The following is a 21,318-nucleotide window of genomic DNA, read 5'->3' on the forward strand; positions in this document are numbered from 1 at the left end:
CCAAGCGGGCCGCTCAGAGGCCAGGGTTTCCCACTTGTTGAGGTCCATCCCTAAGGCCTTCAGATCCCTCTTGCAGATGTCCTTGTATCACAGCTGTGGTCTACCTGTAGGGCGCTTTCCTTGCACGAGTTCTCCATAGAGGAGATCCTTTGGGATCCGGCCATCATCCATTCTCACGACATGACCAAGCCAACGCAGGCATCTCTGTTTCAGCAGTGAATACATGCTAGGGATTCCAGCACGTTCCAGGACTGTGTTGTTTAAAATAGGGCTGCCATAGTTACTAGTCTGGGCCTTTTAACCTGTTTGTGATCCCAAAGAAAGGTGTCAGAACCAAGAACCGCAGCTCTTTTTCCATGTGTTAAAGCTTCCTAGCACGGTTGTCTGGACGCAGATTTTACTCACCAGGGGCGAACAATTTACAAGTTGTGTTCGCTGGTGATCTGTGAAATCTGGTGCTTCTGCAAAGTCATAGGGGTGGATCAGGTTTGTTGATTGTGGAATATATACTGTGCTCGGTATGTAAATTGATTATACCAATCAAGGTTCTGATATAGATGATTCTGCAAAGCCACCAACTGTCTCACAGCCCTTCAGAGGCTCCTGCAGCAAAACAAAGGGAGGGCAGACCATACTGTTATTTGTGAAGGGAGAGAGCATCTGGTTCATAAGTATATAAGAGCCTAAGAAGAACCCTGCTGGCTCAGGCCAAGGGCCCATCTCGTCCAGCTTCCTGTATTTTGCAGCAGCCCACCAGGTGCCTCTGGGAGCGTACAAAGCAACAAGATCCCTCCATCCTGTTGCCACTCCCTTGTAGCAGGCATTCAGAGATGGGATCTCTGATGGCATCTCAAAAAAGACATAGTGGAAACGGAAAAGGTGCCAAAGAGAGCGACTAAGATGATTGCGGGGCTGGGGCACCTTCCTTATGAGGAAAGGCTACGGCGTTTGGGCCTCTTCAACCTAGAAAAGAGGCGCCTGAGGGGGGACATGATTGAGACGTACAAAATTATGCAGGGGATGGACAGAGTGTAGAGAGACGCTCTTTTCCCTCTCACATAACACCAGAACCAGGGGACATCCACTAAAATTGAGTGTTGGGAGAGTTAGAACAGACAAGAGAAAATATTTCTTTACTCAGTGTGTGGTTGGTCTGTGGTGGTGATGGCATCTGGCCTGGACACCTTAAAAGGGGATTGGACAAGTTTCAGGAGGAAAAATCCATTATGCCACATGCCACAAGCCATTATGCCATTATGCCACAAGCCACGATGTGTATGTGCAACCTTCTGATTTTAGAAATGGGCTATGTCAGATGCAAGGGAGGGCACCAGGATGCAGGTCTTTTGTTATCTGGTGTGCTCCCTGGGGCATTTGGTGGGCCGCTGTGAGATACAGGAAGCTGCACTAGATGGGCCTGTGGCCTGATCCAGTGGGGCTCTTCTTAGGTTCTTATGGGCTACCTCTGAAACCCGGAGGATTCATGTAGTCAGATTTCCTATCTCACAAACGTCTTCTGCAAAGAAGTCAAGAGTCCATCTCTTCTGTCTCTTGACTCGCCAGCTCAGTCTGTTTTCCAGACAAAACATGCTGGCGATTCGGCAGCTGCAGACAAGCCATGCGTGTGCTCCAGTGACACAGCAAGGGCTTCTGGGAGTGGCATTCATGCACACGTGTTTTCTGACACGTGGGCTCTGGCTGACACCCCTTTGTGTCTCCTTCTGGCTCCCCCCAGACCCTGCAGAAGGAGATCCAGGGCCACCAGCCGCGCATCAACGACATTGTGGGCCGGTGGCAGGGCCTGGCCTGTGGCGGCCTGGAAGCCGGGCTGCAGGGGCGTGTGGAAGCGCTGCAGGGGATGTGGCAGGAGCTGCAGGACCAAGTGGAGCAGCGGCACCGGCGCCTGGAGAGAGCACAGATGGCTCAGCAATTCTACTTTGATGCTGCCGAGGCCGAGGCCTGGATGGGCGAACAGGAGCTGCATATGATCTCGGAGGAGAAGGCAAAGGTAGCTGTGTGTACATGTGTGTGGGGGATACCACTGAGCCATGTGTTTCCGAATCACACCTGCAAACCCTTCCCACTGTCTGTGTGAGCAGCAACCAATTAAAAAAGGAGTGAAAGGCACTCTGCATGCTCTCAGGAAACCCTCTTTTCCACTGTGCACACTCTCCGTCTCTCACATCTCTAGAACCTGGGGCAGGGGGTTGTCCAACAAAACCAATCAACGGGATTTTTGTGCCGACAAAAGCAAGTCCGTCTTTGTGCAGCCTGGGGATGTGTCTGTGGAATTCGCTGCCACCAGATGTGGTGATGGCAGCCCCTTAGCTCAGATGGCTTTAAAAGCAGATCAGACACATTCATGGAGGAGGAAGAAACTGTTGACCACAACTAGTCATGATGGCTGTGTGCTATCTCCATGTTCCAAAGCAGTGGGCTTCAGACCTGGGGGTTCTAATACTAGATAGCTGATCAGGAGCAGTGGAGCCTCCTTCTGCAGGAGTAGTCTATCTGTGAGCCTCCCCAGGCTCGAGGCCATGGTGGCTTCTTGCCAGCAACCTAGACAAACTTACAAACACAAACTTACACAGGTCCTTGCCCGTAGAGAGATGCAGGCCCCCCCCCCCGAACGATACCCTCTAGGGGTGGCAAGCAAAGGTGAAGTTGCCTCTCAGGGCTGGGAAGTCACTGCCCTGTTTTTCTGTGATGTGACTGATCCCTTGGAGGGCTACATGAGGCAATCAGTGCGCATCAGACATGTGTGTTGGATTTGCCGACTCCTTCCTTTGCCACTGTCCCCATTATATCACCCCCCTTCGATGTGAAGCTGCCTGTGGGGGGGGGGAAGGAGGAGACCATTTTGGTCACAGTGGGGCTCCACCTTGGCTCAGGTTTTAGGGCTGTGGGCTCCAGGCTCCTTGCTCCATTTGTGTGCCTGCCCCTCCTGCTTCCTGGGGGGAAAAAGCCTTTCTTTTCTTGCCTGCCCCCAGGATGAGCTGATTGCACAGGCCATGGTGAAGAAGCACCTGGGGATGGAGCAAGCTCTGGAGGACTATGCCCAGACCATCCACCAGCTGTCCCTCCAGAGCCGTGACATGGTGAACAACGGGCACCCTGAGAGGTAAGAACAGCCTGCCCCACCTCCCCTGTGCAGCCCCTTGTTCAGCCTGGGCAAAGCTGGATCTGGGTGTTCATGCCACTTAGGGGTCCGGAATGTCCTGCCAAATGGGCAGCCACTTCTAGCCTACAAGGAAAGCCCCTCTCCCCAGGTTGCTGCCTATCCCAACCCTCTTCCTTGACCTCTGCACTGACCCCCGTCCCCTGCCTCACCTTCCCTCTTTGGCAGTGAGCGGATCACTCTCCGGCAAGGCCAAGTGGACAAGCTTTACGCGAGCCTGAAGGACTTGGCGGAGGAGCGACAGGCCAAACTGCAGGAGCAACTCCGCCTCTGTCAGCTGAAGCGGGAGGTGGACGACCTGGAGCAGTGGATCTCTGAGCGGGAGGTGGTGGCCGCCTCTCACGAGCTGGGGCAGGACTACGAGCATGTCACGGTGGGTCCTTCTCCGGGCCGCCCACGGCCCCTGCGGTGATGAGCAGGACTCTTCCCTCCCATTTGCTTCCAAGTTTTGACTGTCCTCTCTTCTGCCCCGCCTGCAGATGCTGCGGGACAAGTTCCGGGAGTTTTCCCGTGACACCAGCACCATCGGCCAGGAGCGGGTGGACGGCGTCAACCAGCTGGCAGACGAGATGATCTCCGCCGGCCACTCTGAGAATGCCACCATTGCCGAGTGGAAGGACAGCCTCAACGAAGCCTGGGCAGACCTCCTGGAGCTCATCGACACCCGGAGCCAGATGCTGGCAGCCTCCTATGAGCTGCACCGCTTCTACCACGATGCCCGCGAGACCCTCAGCCAGGTCCAGAACAAGCAGAAGCAGCTGCCCGACGAAGTGGGGCGGGACCTCAACACCGCAGAGGCCATGCAGCGGATGCACAGCGCTTACGAGCACGACATCCAGGCACTCAGCACTCAGGTACTCCTCAGGGCAGGGAGGGGAATTACAAGTGCCCTGGAAGCTGCTTCCTACTGAGTCAGGCTCTCAGTTCATTTAGCTCAGTGTTGCCGGGCACTGACTGGCAGCATCTCCACTGGGTGTCAAACACAGGTCTTTTCCAACTGTGCCTGGGGACTGAATCTGGGATAATCTGTATGCCGAGGGCTCTACCGCTTGAGCCACCCACCTTCATTCATGTGCATCCTCCAGGTTTAGTCCAGCCAGGTTGCAAGGCAAGATGGCTGAGCCAGAGTGACTTACGGAGTGAAAATGAGGACTCATTCCTATCCTGTTTTCCACTGCCAGTGCAGCTGTGCTAATGGGGTGTGTGCTGCATTCTGTGGTGGGGAGGCAGTCACAGAGGCCTCCTCAAGGTAAGGGGACATTTGTTCCTTTACCTTGGGGCTGCATTGCAGCTGCACCGGTTCTGGAAACCTGGCTAAGTTTGGGCCCCGAGTCCACAAAGGTTACTAGTCCACAAGCTTTCAATTCAGTAAACAAAAACTCCTGCTTATTCCTAGAAGAAACAAGCATAATTAATCTTCCTGTGTGTTTATTAATGTCACACCATTTTGTGCATGCTGCTTTATAATAGAAGAGGAAAAAAGGTCTCTGCTCCAAGTGGCTCACAATCTAGAAGCAGACACATAAGAAACAATGGGTTGAAGAAGGGGAAGGGTGAAATGGTGGAGAATATGTGATTATTTCATGCCCATGTGATTTTGGCTTAGTGACAGTAGGCAAAGGGACTGGGGTTGTGCCAAAGTCTTGAAGAGGAAGGTGGGTTTGGAGGAGTCATCCCTTAGGTCAGGGGTGTCAAACATAAGGCCTAGGGGCAGGATGCGGCCCGCGGAAGCTTTTTTTCCGGCCCTCAGTTCTGGTGGTGAGATGTTACTGCTAAAAGGGCAGCCGCCACAAAAATTGGGCTCTCCCATATCTTGAAATACAATAAAGATTTGGGTGTTTTTTCTTCTGTCATTTGTAGTTAATGAATTCCTAAGTGAGGAAAAAGTGCTTATTTTTGGTTCTGAGTTGTTTAATGACATCACTTCCTGCCTAATGACATCACTTCCAGCTCTCAGCAGGCATCATGAATGCCATTCGGCCCTTGGTATGAAATGAGTTTGACACCCCTGCCTTAGGTGATCTAGGAAGGGGTTCTAGGTGTGAAGGTGGCAAGGGAGAAGGGGCAGAGCAGTTTGTTCGCTCCCCATTACAGTAACTCACCAGAACCTAAATCTTTCCAAAGAAGAAACTAAGCCGGCAATCTTAGACACACTTACCTAGGAGTAAGCCCCATTGACTGTAATAGAACTTGCTTCTGAGTAGACACATCAGTGATCACAGGCATAATATACTAGACAGCACAATGCCACTTCTGGGTTCTCCCCGGAGGAGGAATGCTCGCTGCCGCAGCTTCCCACTGCCCTTCCTTCTCCTTCTCTATTTCTTTAAGGGGAGCCTCCATAAGAGAAGAAACTGGGGGTGCAAAGCCGCCAGTGCCTTCTCTATAACTAGGGCAGAGCCTGAGGAGCGGTCTTGTACCCCCTCTTTGCATGGCGCCTGGAGCAGGTGCCCCTCAGGCGCCACCCTAATTATGCTTCAGCCCTGTCCTGAACCTCTCGCACCACCAATCAAGTTTTGCTGCTCACACTCTGCTTGCATTCTTGTCAGTCCATCTTTGCAAAGACAGGCATCTCCTGAGCCAGGCAGTCCAAAGGTTCCCCTCCCCTGGCTCAGAGCTCCAGGCTGTGGTGGGAGCCTGAGGACGGGGCCCCACACTTGACAAACAGGAGCAGCCGTTGCCCACCTGATCGCCTCATGGCTTTTTTGGGTGGCAGGTGAAGCAAGTACAGGACGACGCAGCGCGGCTTCAGAAGGCCTACGCAGGGGAGAAGGCCGAGGACATCCGGAGGCACGAGCAGTCCGTGAGCGAGGCCTGGTCCGACCTGCTGAACAGCAGCAGCGGCCGCCGGCAGCTCCTCCTCGACACCGTAGACAAGTTCCGCTTCTTCCGCATGGTGCGTGACCTGCTGCTGTGGATGGACGGCGTCAACCTTCAGATAGATGCCCAAGAGAAGCCCAGGTGAGGGGGAAGCAGGGCTGGCCCATCCACGGGGCCGACTGAGGCAGTTGCCTCAGGTGGGCCTACCCACTCGCCTCCTCCTCCCACGTCCTGGATTGGAAAAGGAAGGGGAGTGGAAGAAGGAGGGGAGGAGAGCAAAGGGCCAGTGAGATGCGCTAATCCACCACTCTTCCCTCTGCCACACTTCCTCTCCTTCACTCTGTCCCTTTTCCAATCCAGGAAGTGGAAGGAGGGGAGGCTGGTATATCGCTGCGTAAGAGGGTGGGGGGTGCTGCCCTCCGATCCACTGCCTGAGGCATCTAGCTCAGTTTGCCTCCTTATGAGGCCAGCTCTGGTGAATGCGGAGTGATGCTGTGAGCCCAGATCCCCAAGCGCCTCCCTGGCCTCCCTTCCCTTTCCGCACTACCCCACTTCTGTTCCCCTCTGCTTCAATGGGATTATAGAGGGGAGCCTGACCGCCAGCATTGCCTCTTTGCTTCTCTGGCCCCAGGGATGTGTCAGCTGCTGACTTGGTCATCAAGAACCACCAGGGCATCAAGGCTGAGGTTGAGGCCCGGACTGATAGCTTTAACACCTGCGTCGCCATGGGCAACGAGCTGCTGGCCAAGGGCCACTACGCCTCTGACAAGGTGGGGAGCCCTCCACTCATGGACGTGGCTGTTTTTCACTTGCAGAGGAGAGCTGGTTTAAGATTAGGCAGCGACATAGCTAAGGGGGGTTCAGGGGTGGCAATTGTACCTAGCAGTGAGCTTTAGGGGGGCAACAAGCTGAGCTTGGCACTAGTGAAAACTGTGAAAACCTTGGTACGCAGGAACAATGCCATCATGTTATGTATCCTTGGAAAGGTATTTTAATGCAGAATGCAGTGAAACAAACCGCTTTGGAATATCTGTAATCTACCCAAAGTTATGGCCAATTAACCAGAAAATGAAAACACAACTTGCCTTGTGGAATAAAAAGTAGATTTGCTTAACTCAAAACTGACCTATGAGACTGGTTGTTCTGAGAGCCAATGAGACGTTATTATGATACAGCAGGGAACCCATAAGGTGTTACAGTGCTCTCATTTTCATGTATCATAATATAGTTACCCCTGCTAACTGGGTAAAGAGGCACTCTTTCAAATGGTGCTCCTTGGTTGGTTGGCAACCTTCAGTCTGGAAAGACTATGGTATAAGCCTACAGCACCCGGTATTCCCAAGCGGTCTTCTGTCCAAGTACTAGCCAGGCCTGATCCTGCTTAGCTTCTGAGATCATGGTATAAGCCTACAGCACCCGGTATTCCCAGGCGGTCTCCCGTCCAAGTACTAGCCAGGCCTGATCCTGCTTAGCTTCTGAGATCATGGTATAAGCCTACAGCACCCGGTATTCCCAGGCGGTCTCCCGTCCAAGTACTAGCCAGGCCTGATTCTGCTTAGCTTCTGAGATCATGGTATAAGCCTACAGCACCCGGTATTCCCAAGCGGTCTCCCGTCCAAGTACTAACTAGGCCCGGCCCTGCTTAGCTTATGAGATCAGACAAGATTGGGCATGTGCAGGTGCTCCTTAGCAGGGAGAGAATAACTGGCCCTCTTCACCCCAGCATAGTATCTCTAACCAATAAGCGGCATACTTCGTATTTATTTTTTTAAACTGGATTGTTTCTCCCCCCCTCCCCCACTCCTCGGATGGCAATGAAAGACCAGAAAGTTGAAAATAGGTCAGGAAAGAAAACTTTCTTCCTGGCTTTAGGTTAAAGGAAAGCCTGGCCGTCCAGCACCCGAAGTGGCACTCCAAATACCCCCCACTTTACCTAGTGGCACATCACCCTCCACTGCTGCTCCTCTCACTCCACTTCCTTCGAAAAGGAAGAGAGGAAGTGTGGAGGAGAGGAGAGGAAAGTGGTGGGCTAGAGTGACATTCTAACCCACCTCTCTCCTCATCTCCAAACTTCCTCTTCCACTCCATTTCTCTCCTCCTTTTTGAATCCAGGAAGAGAAGGAATGGTGACTGGTGCCCTGACAGGTGGGAAGGGCCCAACATTGATTTGATATCCCTCCCCAAGTACCAGGAGGTCTTGGGATAACCCTATACTGAGCTTTCCCCCTTTCCCCCGCTTTTGACACTTAGATTGCGGAGAAGCTGGCCCAACTGCAGGACCGACGCAGGGAGATCAACGACAAATGGCGGGAGAAAATGGATTGGCTACAAATAGGTAAGATGGAAATGGGTGGGGGCATGCCCTTGGTTTGGGGGTTCTTGGAAGAGGGTCTTCCAACGGGACACTGCTCATTGCGTTCTCTCTCTCGCAGTCATGGAGGTGCTGATGTTTGGGCGTGACGCCAGCATGGCCGAGGCCTGGCTCTCCAGCCAGGAGCCAATCGTGCGCTCAGCAGAGCTGGGCAGCAATGTGGATGAAGTAGAAAACCTCATCAAGCGTCACGAGGGCTTCCAGAAATCGGTCGCTGCCTGGGAGGAGCGCTTCCTTGCCCTAGAGAAGCTGACAACAGTTAGTAGGCCAGGGAGCAGGATGTGAGGGCAGGGGCGGTGAGTCCTTGAGCTGCTTCTTGGCTGTGACTTGCATGGGCATCTGTGTCTCTTTCTCCCTGGTCAGCTGGAGGAGAATGAGCTTCGCCGGCATGAGGAAGCGGAAGCCAGGAAGAAAAGGCCCCCAACGCCGACGTTGCCAGAATCCACAGCTCTGACGCCGCAGACCCAGCATCTGGAGAGGCAGCAGGTTGCCAATGGCACTCACGACAACCGGTGAGAGCTGCAGTCTTGCCCATGTTCTCCACCCCAGTCCCCCCACGCTCCCTAAGAATTAGGAGACGGGAGAGTGTGTGTGTCTCGCGATCATTGCTTTTGTAGGAACTAAGGCTCAAACAGTGGAGATGGTCTACTACAGAGGTGGTCTACTACAAGTTGAGTATTATCCCTTATCCAGAGTGCTTGGTGCCGCAGATGTTCCAGATTCCTGATTTTTCCGGATTCTGGAATATTTACGTAAACCTAATGAGATAGCACCCACCCTTTTGGGTCACGGCTGCCTGGTGTGGCTGGCTATCTTGTCTGGGTAGTGCCCCAGCATCCCTTGCACTACGCCACCTGGCACCCACAGCCCATTACATGAGGTCACATATTGGCGCTCCAAAAGTTCCAGATTTTGGAGCATTCTGGTTTTCAGAATTCTGGATAAGGGGTAATCAGCCTGTACCTACATAGGTGTTGTCGGGTCAGCCAGGTAGGGGCCCTGTCTGAGGTTCTACCTGACTAGGCCAACCCCTCTCCTTCAGTCCCAGTGGTAGCACCCCAGTCAAGGGAGCAGACAGGGATGCATGAGGGGTACCCCCTATACCCCCACCAAATAGCCAGGGAATTACACGAAAGATAGTAGGAAAGGTGACCGTGTGATCAAGTAGGAACCGCCTGTGTGTTCACAAGCTCATATGTCTTTCTTGTGGAGACCATGAGCCAAGACCAGCCTTTGCAATATGTGGAAGAGAATCCTGGCGATGAGATGGGTGGTAACATCCTCCAGGGGCTGAAACAGGGATCTCCCCAAGGGGTCCCCATTATCTTGGCCTGCTGTAATTTCATCACTGATGCACCCTCCCCATGTTCATTCCCCAGGAGTCCCGGAGAGCATGGCCTGTTGCTGGAGATGCCTTCGCTCAATGGAATCGGCCCCGATTCTGAGTCTCCCCAGGTGAGGCATGGATGTTGGGGCAGAGTGGAGAGTGATGGGGCAGAGTAGATTGACTGAGTTGCAGGACAGGGGTGGGGTTTTAGAAGCTGCAAGAGTTGTGGAAGCTGCAAGAGGTGTACAGCAAGACTGTGATGCCTGGGAAGCCCACCCAGTCACCTCCAAAAAATTGCATTGGGGTACAGTGTTAACAGTGCAAACCTATGAATGTTTACTCTGAAGTAAGCCCCATAGCATTCAGTGGGTATTACTCCCAGGTAAGCATGTATAAGATTGCAGCCTGAATCCCCCAACATCACATTTCCCAGTGATGCCAAGGAAGAGGGGAATCTTAACGACTCCACCCATTGTCCCTTACTGCCCCATTCCAAGCCCCTATGTCAGTGCTTCCCTCCCCAGGGCAGTGGGAAACAACACGCTCCCTCTTAAGGGGAGTGGCGACCCAGTCTTGACAGCAGAATGGTGGCAGTGGCACTTTTGGGTTTGTGCCACCCCCTAAGTAAAAAAGGGATTGTTGGACATCTGCCGTGGCAGCTGAAGACACCACCAAATCCAGGTTCTTGCTACCACTGCAGATAGACAAGTCCAAAACACCCCATTTTTTTACTCAGGCGACAGTGTCACAAAGCTGGAAGTGCCATTGCTGATGTCACCACCAAGCTGCCTCCCAGTTACAGCACCACAAGGACTTAGTGCTTCCCTTACCTTCCAGTAAAGGTTGGGAATCGCTTCCCCTAAGCAGTGCAGGTGCCTCTTTCTTCAGATCCCTCCTGAAACCTGGCCTTTTAAAAGAACTCTTCGGTGATCCTTTAATTCTCGGCCTCAGTTACAAAAGCTTAAGCAACCTTAAGCAACTGCTTAGTAGCTCACATGTTGTGTAGCCGTTAAGTGTCTGAGCTGTGCACTGTGACATCTCCAATCCAAGCCTCACCTGTGTCATGAACTTGCCAGGGAGGTGTAGGAATCACTTCCTCTTCGCCTCAGTCTTCCCCATCTGTGGTGGGGGTATAGCAGTAATTCTCAAACTTTTAGCACTGGGACCCACATTTTAGAATAAGAACTGTCAAGACCCATCAGAAGTGATGTCATGACTGGAAGTATCACCAAGCAGGAAAATTTTTAACAAACCTAGGCTGCAGTTCCTACCCACACTTACCCAGGAGTAAGCCTCATTTACTATCATTGTTAAAGCCATATACTTGGTAGCCTGTTAATAGTAAAGATCTGTAACATTTCCCCAAACACAGTCACATATCATGGTAGCATCGTGTCTAATGTATTAAAAATAAAATATTGAAATGAATGGGGACCCACCTGAAACTGGCTCACAACCCACCTAGTGGGTCCCGACCCACAGTTTGAGAAACATTGCTACAAGATTGATTTAAGGGGACGACCTTAGGGGAATACATATAAGATAACTGTGTATTCAGAAAACACTAGACAAATCCTAAGCATCATTGTTACTCCTTGTTCCTCTCTCTCTTCTTCTGCGGTTTCCTCTCACTGTTAACATGCAGACTGTAAGTTCCGTGGGGCAGAGAAAGTGCTATAAAGAATAGACAAAGGACATTTTTCCAGTCCCCTTCCCCACCCTCTCCAATCAATCAATCAATCAATCAATCAACAGTATTTATATACCGCTCTCCAATGGAAACACTAGTTATTTTCTGTGAGTGAAATGCAAGCACGGTATATATATCTTTGAGGGCTTGGCAAGCAAGAAAGTAACTGAAGAACCTCTTACCCTTGCAGATTTCCGAGATGTCAGGTCAGGTGAACGGGTCACGGCTGGACTCTGGATCCAAAGAAAAACAGCCCAGCCCAGCTCCATCACCCCAGCCCCACTCCAAGCCGCCTGCCCTCGGCTTCGAGTCCCCTCAGTCAGCTACACTGCCTCTGCGATCACCGGATCCCTCCGCCTCGGAACAGATGGAGGGGATGCTCTGTCGAAAGCAGGAAATGGAATCCCACGGCAAAAAGGCAGCTAACAGGTGATGGCCCAAGATCTCCTGGCACTTGATTCTGAAGTCCACTGGTATCCTCCCTTACCCAGTGGCATGCCAGCCATGGCCTCTCTGCCTCTCCTCCTTCTCCCACCCCCTGGATTTGGAAGGAAAGAGAGGAACAGAGCAGAAGAGGAAGTGTGGGAGAGAGGAGAGCAGGAGGCTCAAATTAGAACAGGAAGTGTGGAGGAGAGGAGAGTGATGAGTTGTGTCTCAGATGCTTTGTGCCAGTACTAGCAAGCAACAGACCAGGGACAGACTGCACTTGCTCCCGGTGTGGAAGGGATTGTCACTCCCGGATTGGCCTTTTCAGCCACACTAGACGCTGTGCCAGAACCACCTTTCAGAGCGCGATACCATAGTCTTTCGAGACTGAAGGTTGCCAATACAATACAATACTAGCAAGCAAAAGGCTGTGTGCTCCTGATAGGTAAGGAATGGACAGAGAAGGGAATTTTAGTGACGGGGGCCCGGACCTTGGAACATCAAAAGGGGGTGCTTGAAAGGGAGGCCCCCAAGGTACCTGCAAGTGTTTGAATTTAGAAGAACTCAGTCACATCCTTGGCTGCTTCTGGCACCCATGGGCAATGGAGCTGGGGGCTCTTTGGGAAGGGAGCAGGCCTCCCGACTGCCTTCTTCCCCCTGCCCCACCAGGTCCTGGCAGAACATCTACTGCGTTGTGCAGAAGGGCAGCCTGGCGTTCTACAAGGACAACAAAAATGCCACCAATGGCATCACTTACCACAGCGAGATGCCGGTTGGCCTGCAGGGGGCCCAGTGCAATGTTGCTCTGGACTACAAGAAGCGCAAACACGTCTTCAAGCTCGGGTAGGTGGCATGCTTTTGGCTGGGCTGCAGATGGCCACGGTTTCTGTTTACATTCCCCTCATTGGTGACTGTCTGGGCACTAACTGTTCACAGTGGGTTTGGAGCTTAGTTCCCCAAAGGGGGCTAAGAGCTCTGTTATTGTTCGCTTATATAGTGTCGCCCTTGTGCAAACGGTGCTATACTAGGAACAAGTGGACAGATCCCTGCCCTGGGGGCAGGAGGTCTGGTCTAGAGGGTTGAGCCTCCATTTGTCTGAAGATAACATCCGAAGGTCGCCAGTTCGAGGCCACCGGCACCGTGCGACCTTGAAGCAGCTGACAAGCTGAGCCGAGCTATTCCATCTGCTCTGAGCGTGGGAGGAAGGAGGCCAGAATGTGCGGCCAGATCAAGAAAGAGACATCTGAATGTTGTGGTTTCTTGAAAGAAAGAAACCTTCTTTCAAATTGTAAAAATCCCTACAGGGATTTAAATTGTCTGCCTATGTAAACCGCCTTGAATAAAGTCTAAGGAGAAATCTGAGGACCAAGGAAGGCGGTATAGAAATACCTGTATTATTATTATTAGTAGTAGTATTAGTATTAGTATTAGTATTATTATGGTCCAATCCTATCCAACTTTCCAGTGCAACCACAATGCAGCCTCAATGTCAATAAGCAAATGTTTCCATCCCTTGAGGAGGCCGCTGTGACTGCCACCCCCCAAAGGAAGCACTGCATGCCCCATTGGCACAGCAGCACCAGCACTGGAAAATTGGATAGGATTGAGCCCTTACAACTTAGAGACCAACACAAGAAAGACAGCAGAGGAAGGGAAATGGAGACAGAGATAAACAGGCAGACAGAATTTTCCGTGTCCCTCACAATGAGTTGAGTTTGAAGTGTGTTTCACATTAAGGAGTGTAGTTTTCTTTAATTCCCTTTTCCTTATTTATAGAGATGTTTGAAAACGGTTTTATTTATCTTACTCAGAACTAAGCCTAAGTTCAGTAAGCCTAAGTTCAGTAAGACTTAGGCCCAAATCCTAATCAACTTTTTATCACTGGCATAGCGGTGCCAATGGGACGTGTGCTGCATCCGGCAGTTGGGTGTCACTCACAGAGGCCTCCTCAAAGTAAGGAAATGTTGGCTCCCTTACCTTGGAGCTGCATTGCCCTTATGTCAGTGCTGGAAAGTGGGTTAGGATTGCACCCATAGGCTGTAATGCTCTCTTACTCACTGGAAACAAACACCTCTCCTTAACCATGCTGTTGTGATATCCAGCTCCTGTCTGTGGAGGGGCTGAAGATAGTCCCCTGACACAGGCATGATTATTATCCTCTCTCTCTTAATAGGTTAACTGATGGCAAAGAATATTTATTCCAGGCTAAGGATGAGGTGAGTAGATGTCTAATTCCAGGGGCAGCCCAAGGCCTCCCAGCCACTGAGGCAGCGTGCCAAATGTTGCCCACTATTGTACTTGAGTGTCACTGCCAGCTGAGCCTCCGTTGACAGTGGGAGGCACAAGAGAGCCCCTTCCATTGACTTTGGGGCAGGTGGTTTTGTGTGCACTCTGCCTATGCTCAGAGGAGTTGCTGCTTTGCCTGTTTCAGAGGTGAGTGCTGGCTCAACTCAGCCCAGCCCAGCCCAGCCATGCTTCCCTTACTCTCTTCCTCTTCTCCCAGGCCGAGATGAGCAGCTGGATGCGAATTATCAACGCCGCTGCTGCCTGCGCCCCGACGCCGCAGGGCCCCGCAGAGGAGCAGGCGATCCTGGTCAGCAAAGGAATGACCCGCGCCTCGAGCCTGCCCCCCGTCTCCCCCAACAGCGCCCTGGAAGGGACTGTCACGCTGCGGAACAAAGAGTCAAAGGAGAAGGACAGGGAGAAACGCTTCAGCTTTTTCAAGAAGAACAAATAGGGGCCAAGTGGGGGGAGGGGCAGGGGGGCTGCAGCTGCTGTGAACCTGTACAGAAGCAACAGCGTGGCGGGCACAGCAAGGGGCTTCAGACCAGGGGGCGCCGCACAGCCGGCGGAGGTGGCCACGGCTCCTGCGTCTTCTTTCCGGTACTGCAGGTTGCATGAAGCATCTCCTAACTTCACACAGAATGCCTCTCCTTGCGCCTCTTTCCTTCTCCATTCCCCCCCCCCAAGAGAAAGCAAACCACATCGAGAGCACTTCGCAGTGGGAAGGAGGCCATGGCAGCAAGGGAGCAGAGCTTGCGGGGGCTTTCTTGGGGGGCAGGCTGGAGGGCTGCTGGATTCTGCCAGGCTCTGGGGAGAGAGGGAGGAAATGTGGCACTCCACACTCCCTGGCAGGCCTCCATTTTATATCACCAACCAACCCCCCCCCCACACACACACACACTATGTGCATTAACGGCGGTTTCAGACGCTAGCCAGATGCCACACTGGTCAAGCCCATACTGATTCTGGGGCTGACTCTTGAAGTCCCAGACTGCAGCAGTGGCCAAGAGGGGACCCACAGCCACGCGCACTGCCCTCTGTCCACTGTCTCCCTATGTGATCATTGTGTGGCTGAACTGCATTGAACAGGACCTACCCTGTGGCACATTTAGCAGGACAGCCAGTGCCCCCCTCACTCTCTTACCCCAAAACCCACCCACATGGGAGCTGCTTTTAATCATGTCCTTGGCCGTGGCAGGCCTGCTCTTCACCCCTCTGTAACTGGCGTCCGTGGTGGGTGGGTGTTATCCAGACCGAGGCAGTGACTAGGGCATGGGTTAAAGCACCCCACCCACACTCCTGTTCCGAATCTCCCGCCCCCCCGCGTGACATTTATGGAACCGAACCAAGATGAAGGCCCCAGGGAAAGACCCTTGGAACGTCTGTGGTGGAGGAGGCCACGCATTCACTTCGCTCGGCACAGGAGAGCTCGCCAACAGTGCATGATGGAGACAGACACCCAACTGTCGTCAATCCCCAGCTTCTGGTAATCGGAGGTGGCACCTCTCTGAACATGGATTATCCATTCTTGGTTATTGTGGCTGCTGAGACCTGGTGGGTGCCACCTCAGCATCCTGTGGCAATGAGTCACACAGCCCTCTGTTCCGAAGAGAAGCACCTGTTCTGTCCCAGCCATGACACCACTCGGCCTTTTGGGGAGGTGATGCAGGAGAGTCTGCTTCTGAAAGCTGTATGGCTGAATGTGTTGCCGGGGCGGAATAGGCACCTTGGCAATTGCCATGGGTTTACCTGGGTGTGAGAATGGAGCTTTCCTCCCTGGCCTTCCTGGGCTCACTGTCCCTTGGCCGCTGAAGCTGCTGTCTTAAGCAGCTGAGTTCCTGACTCTTTCCCTTCCCAGCCTGGTTTCTGACCTGTGCCTTCCTGACGTTATCATACGCCACCCTGACTGCCTGTCACTCTTCCCCCCTCCCCATATGAAGATAGGATAGTGGTGCTTCCCTTCACCCCCACAATACAGAGGCAGCCTCAGACATAAGTCTCCTATTTGGGTGCTCAAAAGGCAAGACTGGCCAACAACCCCTTTTTCCTGCTCCACAAATTAAAAAAGGAGTGAACAGGGTGGAAGTGTGGAGCAGCAGAGAGTGGTGGGCTAGACCAGTAGACGCTCTAGCCCACCGCCCTTCACTTCTTACTTCCTCTTCCATTCCTCTCCTTTTTTTATCCAGAAGAGTGGCAGGGGGAAGAGCAGTGGAGGTGGGCAGGTGGTGGAGGCAGGCACCAGCCTCAGCCTGAGACATCCTCCCTCAGTCCGCCTCAGCTCAAAGCCCAGCTCAAAGCCCCGGATCATCACCTGCCTTCCTATGGCAGAGCGTCCTGATACCGCCTGGATTGTGGGAACAGATCAGGAAGGGGGTTCCGTTTCTGAGGCAGGAGACCTCTCTTGCCTTCTCAGCATGTCCAGCAGGGATTCCTGCACTAGCAGCGTCCCGGTGGTATTTTCTGTGCTTGTGGGAGACGTTATTCATGTGTTTGCAGTGGAATCTGTTCCAATTTTTTTTTTTTTTGGACAGAAATAAAAAGAATCTGTGTAGAGAGTAGCCTGTCTGTTTCATTCCTAGAATCATAGCATTGGGAGGGTCCGGGGGGGGGGTCATCTAGACCAGCGGTGTCAAACTCGTTTCATACCGAGGGCCGAACAGTATTCATGATGCCTGCCAACGGTCAGAAGTGATGTCATTAAACAGGTCACAACGAAAAATAAGCACTTTTTCTCACTTAGGAATTCATTAGCTGCAAATGGCAGAAGAGAAAATATACAAATCTTGATCATTGGTTGGCTGGCAACCTTCAGTCTCGAAAGACTATGGTATAAGCCTACAGCACCCAAGATATAAGAGAGCTCAGTTTTCGTGGGGGCTGCCCTTTCAGCAGTAGCACCTCAGCACTGCTCAGCAGCTGAGAGCCTGAGGGCCGGATAAAAAGTTTCTGCAGCTACATCCAGCCCCTGGGCCTTATGTTTGACACCCCTGATCTAGAGCATCTGAAGTTTTGCATACAGTTCTGGTCACCACACCTTGAAAAGGACGTTGTGGAAATGGGAAAAGTGAAGAAGGCAGCAACCAAATGATGACTGGGCTGGGGCTATATACACTTTCCTAGGAGTAAATCCCATTGCACACAATGGGACTTACTTCTATGTAGACATGCATAGGATTGTGCCGTGTGAAGGATTCCACCTGGAATGAAGGTGTCCCATGAAAAATTACTAGAAGTTGTAGTTGTAAAAATCCCTACACAGGGATTTACAGCCCAATCCTATCCACACTTTCCTGGGAGTAAGCCCCATTGACTCTAATGGGACTTACTTCTGAGTAGACATGCATAGGATTGGGCTCTCAGAGAGCCTGCCCAGATAAACGGCCTTGGATTAAAGTCGGAAGAGAAATCCAATGACAAGAAAGGCGGTATTTAAATAGTATTATTATTGGTATTATTCCAAGCTCCATGAAACATGGATGTAAGGTGGTGCTGAGTAACTGATGCAAGTCTCGTCCTGAGCCAGTCAGTGCAGTGCGTGTGATGTTCCCAAAAGCGACTTTTCTTTGCAGATCTGATGTTGTCACTTCAGTGAGCTGCAGTTGTTCAATTCATTCGCAAAAGTTTCCAAGATTGTTCTGAGTGCCCCATGACTGTGGGGGCCACTTCGAGCCCAGTCCTATGCTTGTCTACTCAGAAGTAAGTCCCATTATAGTCAATGGAGCTTGCTTTGTGGATAGGATTGCAGGAAAAGTGTGGATAGGATTGCAGCCTTTGGTACGTTTTGTCCACAGTCTTGTGATTTCAGTGGCCACATCTTGGATTCTGTCATTTTTTTCTAGTTCTTTTTCATTGGCTTTGGCACCTCCAGGAATTGCAGTGTCAATCAGCTGGATTCATTACAGTACAAACTAGCCTTAATATTAATCATAAATTAACACTTCATGGCCCACTTGCTTAGGTCAGTTTGGCACTGGGAGGATGAACGAAAATGGCCAACGCCTGCTAGAGTTTTGCTGTCATCACGGTCTCTGTGTCAGCAACACATTCTTCAACACAAAGCCCCAACATAGAGTCTCTTGGAGACATCCAAGATCAAAGCACTGGCACCAGCTCGACCTGATCCTCACCAGACGCTCCAGCCTTCCCAGCATCAAGATCACACGCAGTTATCATGGTGCTGCCTGCGACACTGACCACTCCCTGGTGTGCAGCAGAGTGAAACTGCAAACAAAGCGGCTGTATCACACGAAAAAGGAAGGAAGACCTCGCATTGATACCAGCAAGACCCGGGATCAGAGAAAAGTGGAGGAATTTGCACAAGCGCTTGAGGAATCTCTTCCAGGCCCGGCCGACGCAAACGCATCCAACAGATGGGAACATTTCAAGAATACCGTTTACAACACCGCCTTGTCCATATTCGGCAAGAAGACCAACAAGGCGGCAGACTGGTTTGAAGCCCACTCTGAGGAGTTGACACCAGTCATTGAGGAAAAGAGGAGAGCTCAAGCAGCATACAAGGTCTGTCCCAGTGAGCGCAACCTGCAGGTCCTCCGAACTGCTCGCAGCAAAGTCCAACAGACTGCCAGGAGATGTGCTAACGACTACTGGCTCCAGCTCTGTTCCGAGATACAGATAGCAGCTGACACGGGCAACATCAAGGGGATGTATGATGGTATCAAGCAGGCCCTAGGTCCAACACAGAAGAAAATTGCCCCTCTGAAGTCTGCCACAGGCGAGGTCATCCAGGATCGGGCGCAGCAGATGGAACGCTGGGTGCAGCACTACTCTGAGCTATATTCCAGAGAAAATGTAGTCACCGAAGAAGCACTGAACAACATTGAGTGCCTGCCTGTGCTGGAAGAGCTTGACAGTGAACCAACCCTAGAAGAACTTCACGTGGCCCTGGACTCCCTTGCCTTTGGCAAGGCACCTGGAAAAGACAGCATCCCTGCTGAAGTCCTAAAATGCTGCAAAGAGATCATCGTCACTGAGCTGCATGAAATCCTCTGTCTCTGCTGGAGAGAAGGTGGAGTACCTCAAGACATGAGGGATGCAAACATCATCACGCTGTACAAGAACAAAGGTGACAGGGGTGACTGCAACAACTACCGCGGCATCTCTCTCCTTAGCGTTGTAGGAAAGCTGTTTGCCCGAGTTGTACTAAAGAGGCTCCAGGTACTTGCAGAGAGCGTCTATCCAGAATCGCAGTGTGGATTCCGAGCCAACAGGTCCACCACTGATATGGTATTCTCCCTTAGACAACTGCAGGAGAAATGCAGGGAACAACGACAGCCACTCTTTATAGCCTTCATAGATCTCACAAAGGCTTTCGACCTGGTCAGCAGAGACGGCCTCTTCAAGATTCTCCCCAAGATTGGATGTCCACCCAGGCTCCTCAGCATCATCAGATCCTTCCACAAGGACATGAAGGGCACTGTTGTCTTCGATGGCTCCACATCAGACCCTTTTGACATCCGAAGCGGAGTGAAGCAGGGCTGTGTTCTTGCACCAACCTTGTTTGGGATTTTCTTCGCTGTCCTGCTGAAGCAGGCCTTTGGAACTGCAACAGAAGGCATCTATCTCCGGACCAGATCAGACGGAAAGCTCTTCAACCTCTCCAGACTGAGAGCAAAATCCAAAGTCCAGCTGAAATGTCTGCGTGACTTCCTCTTTGCCGACGATGCAGCTGTCACTACCCACTCTGCCAAAGATCTCCAGCAGCTCATGGATCGTTTTAGCAAGGCCTGCCAAGATTTTGGACTGACAATCAGCCTGAAGAAAACACAGGTCATGGTTCAGGATGTGGACTCACCTCCCTGCATTACAATCTCTGAGCATGAACTGGAGGTTGTCCATGACTTTGTGTACCTTGGCTCAACGATCTCCGACACTCATTCTCTCGATGCCGAGCTAAACAGGCGCATCGGTAAAGCAGCTACCACGTTTTCCAGACTCACAAAGAGAGTCTGGTCCAACAAGAAGCTGACGGAACATACCAAGATCCAGGTCTACAGAGCTTGCGTCCTGAGTACACTTCTGTACTGCAGCGAGTCATGGACTCTTCGCCCACAACAGGAGAGGAAACTGAGCGCTTTCCACATGCGCTGCCTCCGACGCATCCTCGGCATCACCTGGCAGGACAAAGTTCCAAACAACACAGTCCTGGAACGTGCTGGAATCCCTAGCATGTATTCACTGCTGAAACAGAGACGCCTGCGTTGGCTTGGTCATGTCGTGAGAATGGATGATGGCCGGATCCCAAAGGATCTCCTCTATGGAGAACTCGTGCAAGGAAAGCGCCCTACAGGTAGACCACAGCTGCGATACAAGGACATCTGCAAGAGGGATCTGAAGGCCTTAGGGATGGACCTCAACAAGTGGGAAACCCTGGCCTCTGAGCGGCCCGCTTGGAGGCAGGCTGTGCAGCATGGCCTTTCCCAGTTTGAAGAGACACTTTGCCAACAGTCTGAGGCTAAGAGGCAAAGAAGGAAGGCCCATAGCCAGGGAGACAGACCAGGGACAGACTGCACTTGCTCCTGGTGTGGAAGGGATTGTCACTCCCGGATTGGCCTTTTCAGCCACACTAGACGCTGTGCCAGAACCACCTTTCAGAGCGCGATACCATAGTCTTTCGAGACTGAAGGTTGCCAATACAAAATTAACACTATATTAATTTTATTAATATTATTAATAATATAATATTATATTATAATATTAATACTATTGATATATTAATTAATTAATAATATTAATATTATTAATAATAATAAATAATAAAAATAATAAGATGATGATGATGATGAAGGGCACAATGCTAACCAGAAGAATGCTGCTTCTACTCAGAAGTAAGTCCTATTTTGTTCAGTGGGGCTCACTCACAGGAAAGTGCGGTGAGGACTGCAGCCACAGAAAGAGACATAGCAACATCAATTATTAATATTATAATTATGTTATTTATATTTATTTGTATTTATTAATTTTTATATTACTTATAATTATTATTAACATAAGTTATTTCTATTTTATATTTAAATATTTAATTTATTAATATTTTATTGATTAATTGCATTTTAATTAATATTTATATCACTATATATTATTTTATTTATTTATATTTACTGATGTATTTATATTAATCCTTATTAATTATATAAATTGTATTAACATTACAATTATATATTAATTAATTAACTAGTTAATTAGATTATAATTATATAATTAAG

The 21,318-nt window shown here is 51.1% G+C and overlaps 1 protein-coding gene across 2 annotated transcripts in view; it reads left to right on the forward strand.

Annotated features, from left to right (window-relative positions):
• The window catches only part of SPTBN2 (spectrin beta, non-erythrocytic 2), a 66,520-nt gene extending 51,971 nt beyond the window's left edge, over nt 1-14,549 (forward strand). Inside the window, exons 22-36 of one of the 2 annotated variants that reach the window (XM_066610365.1) lie at nt 1,736-2,008; nt 2,991-3,121; nt 3,347-3,551; nt 3,658-4,032; nt 5,895-6,139; nt 6,630-6,768; nt 8,249-8,333; nt 8,431-8,627; nt 8,733-8,855; nt 9,364-9,377; nt 9,749-9,824; nt 11,577-11,815; nt 12,482-12,655; nt 13,986-14,028; nt 14,316-14,549. In XM_066610365.1, coding sequence (XP_066466462.1) covers nt 1,736-2,008; nt 2,991-3,121; nt 3,347-3,551; nt 3,658-4,032; nt 5,895-6,139; nt 6,630-6,768; nt 8,249-8,333; nt 8,431-8,627; nt 8,733-8,855; nt 9,364-9,377; nt 9,749-9,824; nt 11,577-11,815; nt 12,482-12,655; nt 13,986-14,028; nt 14,316-14,549 — 2,553 coding nt within the window. Of the gene's footprint in view, nt 1-1,735; nt 2,009-2,990; nt 3,122-3,346; nt 3,552-3,657; nt 4,033-5,894; nt 6,140-6,629; nt 6,769-8,248; nt 8,334-8,430; nt 8,628-8,732; nt 8,856-9,363; nt 9,378-9,581; nt 9,684-9,748; nt 9,825-11,576; nt 11,816-12,481; nt 12,656-13,985; nt 14,029-14,315 lie in introns of both variants that reach the window. The other variant, XM_066610366.1, reaches the window with a different exon arrangement.
• Nucleotides 14,550-21,318: the final 6,769 nt, after the last annotated feature.

This window comes from Tiliqua scincoides, chromosome 15 (assembly GCF_035046505.1).
Source record: "Tiliqua scincoides isolate rTilSci1 chromosome 15, rTilSci1.hap2, whole genome shotgun sequence".
NCBI classification, from domain to species: domain Eukaryota; kingdom Metazoa; phylum Chordata; class Lepidosauria; order Squamata; family Scincidae; genus Tiliqua; species Tiliqua scincoides.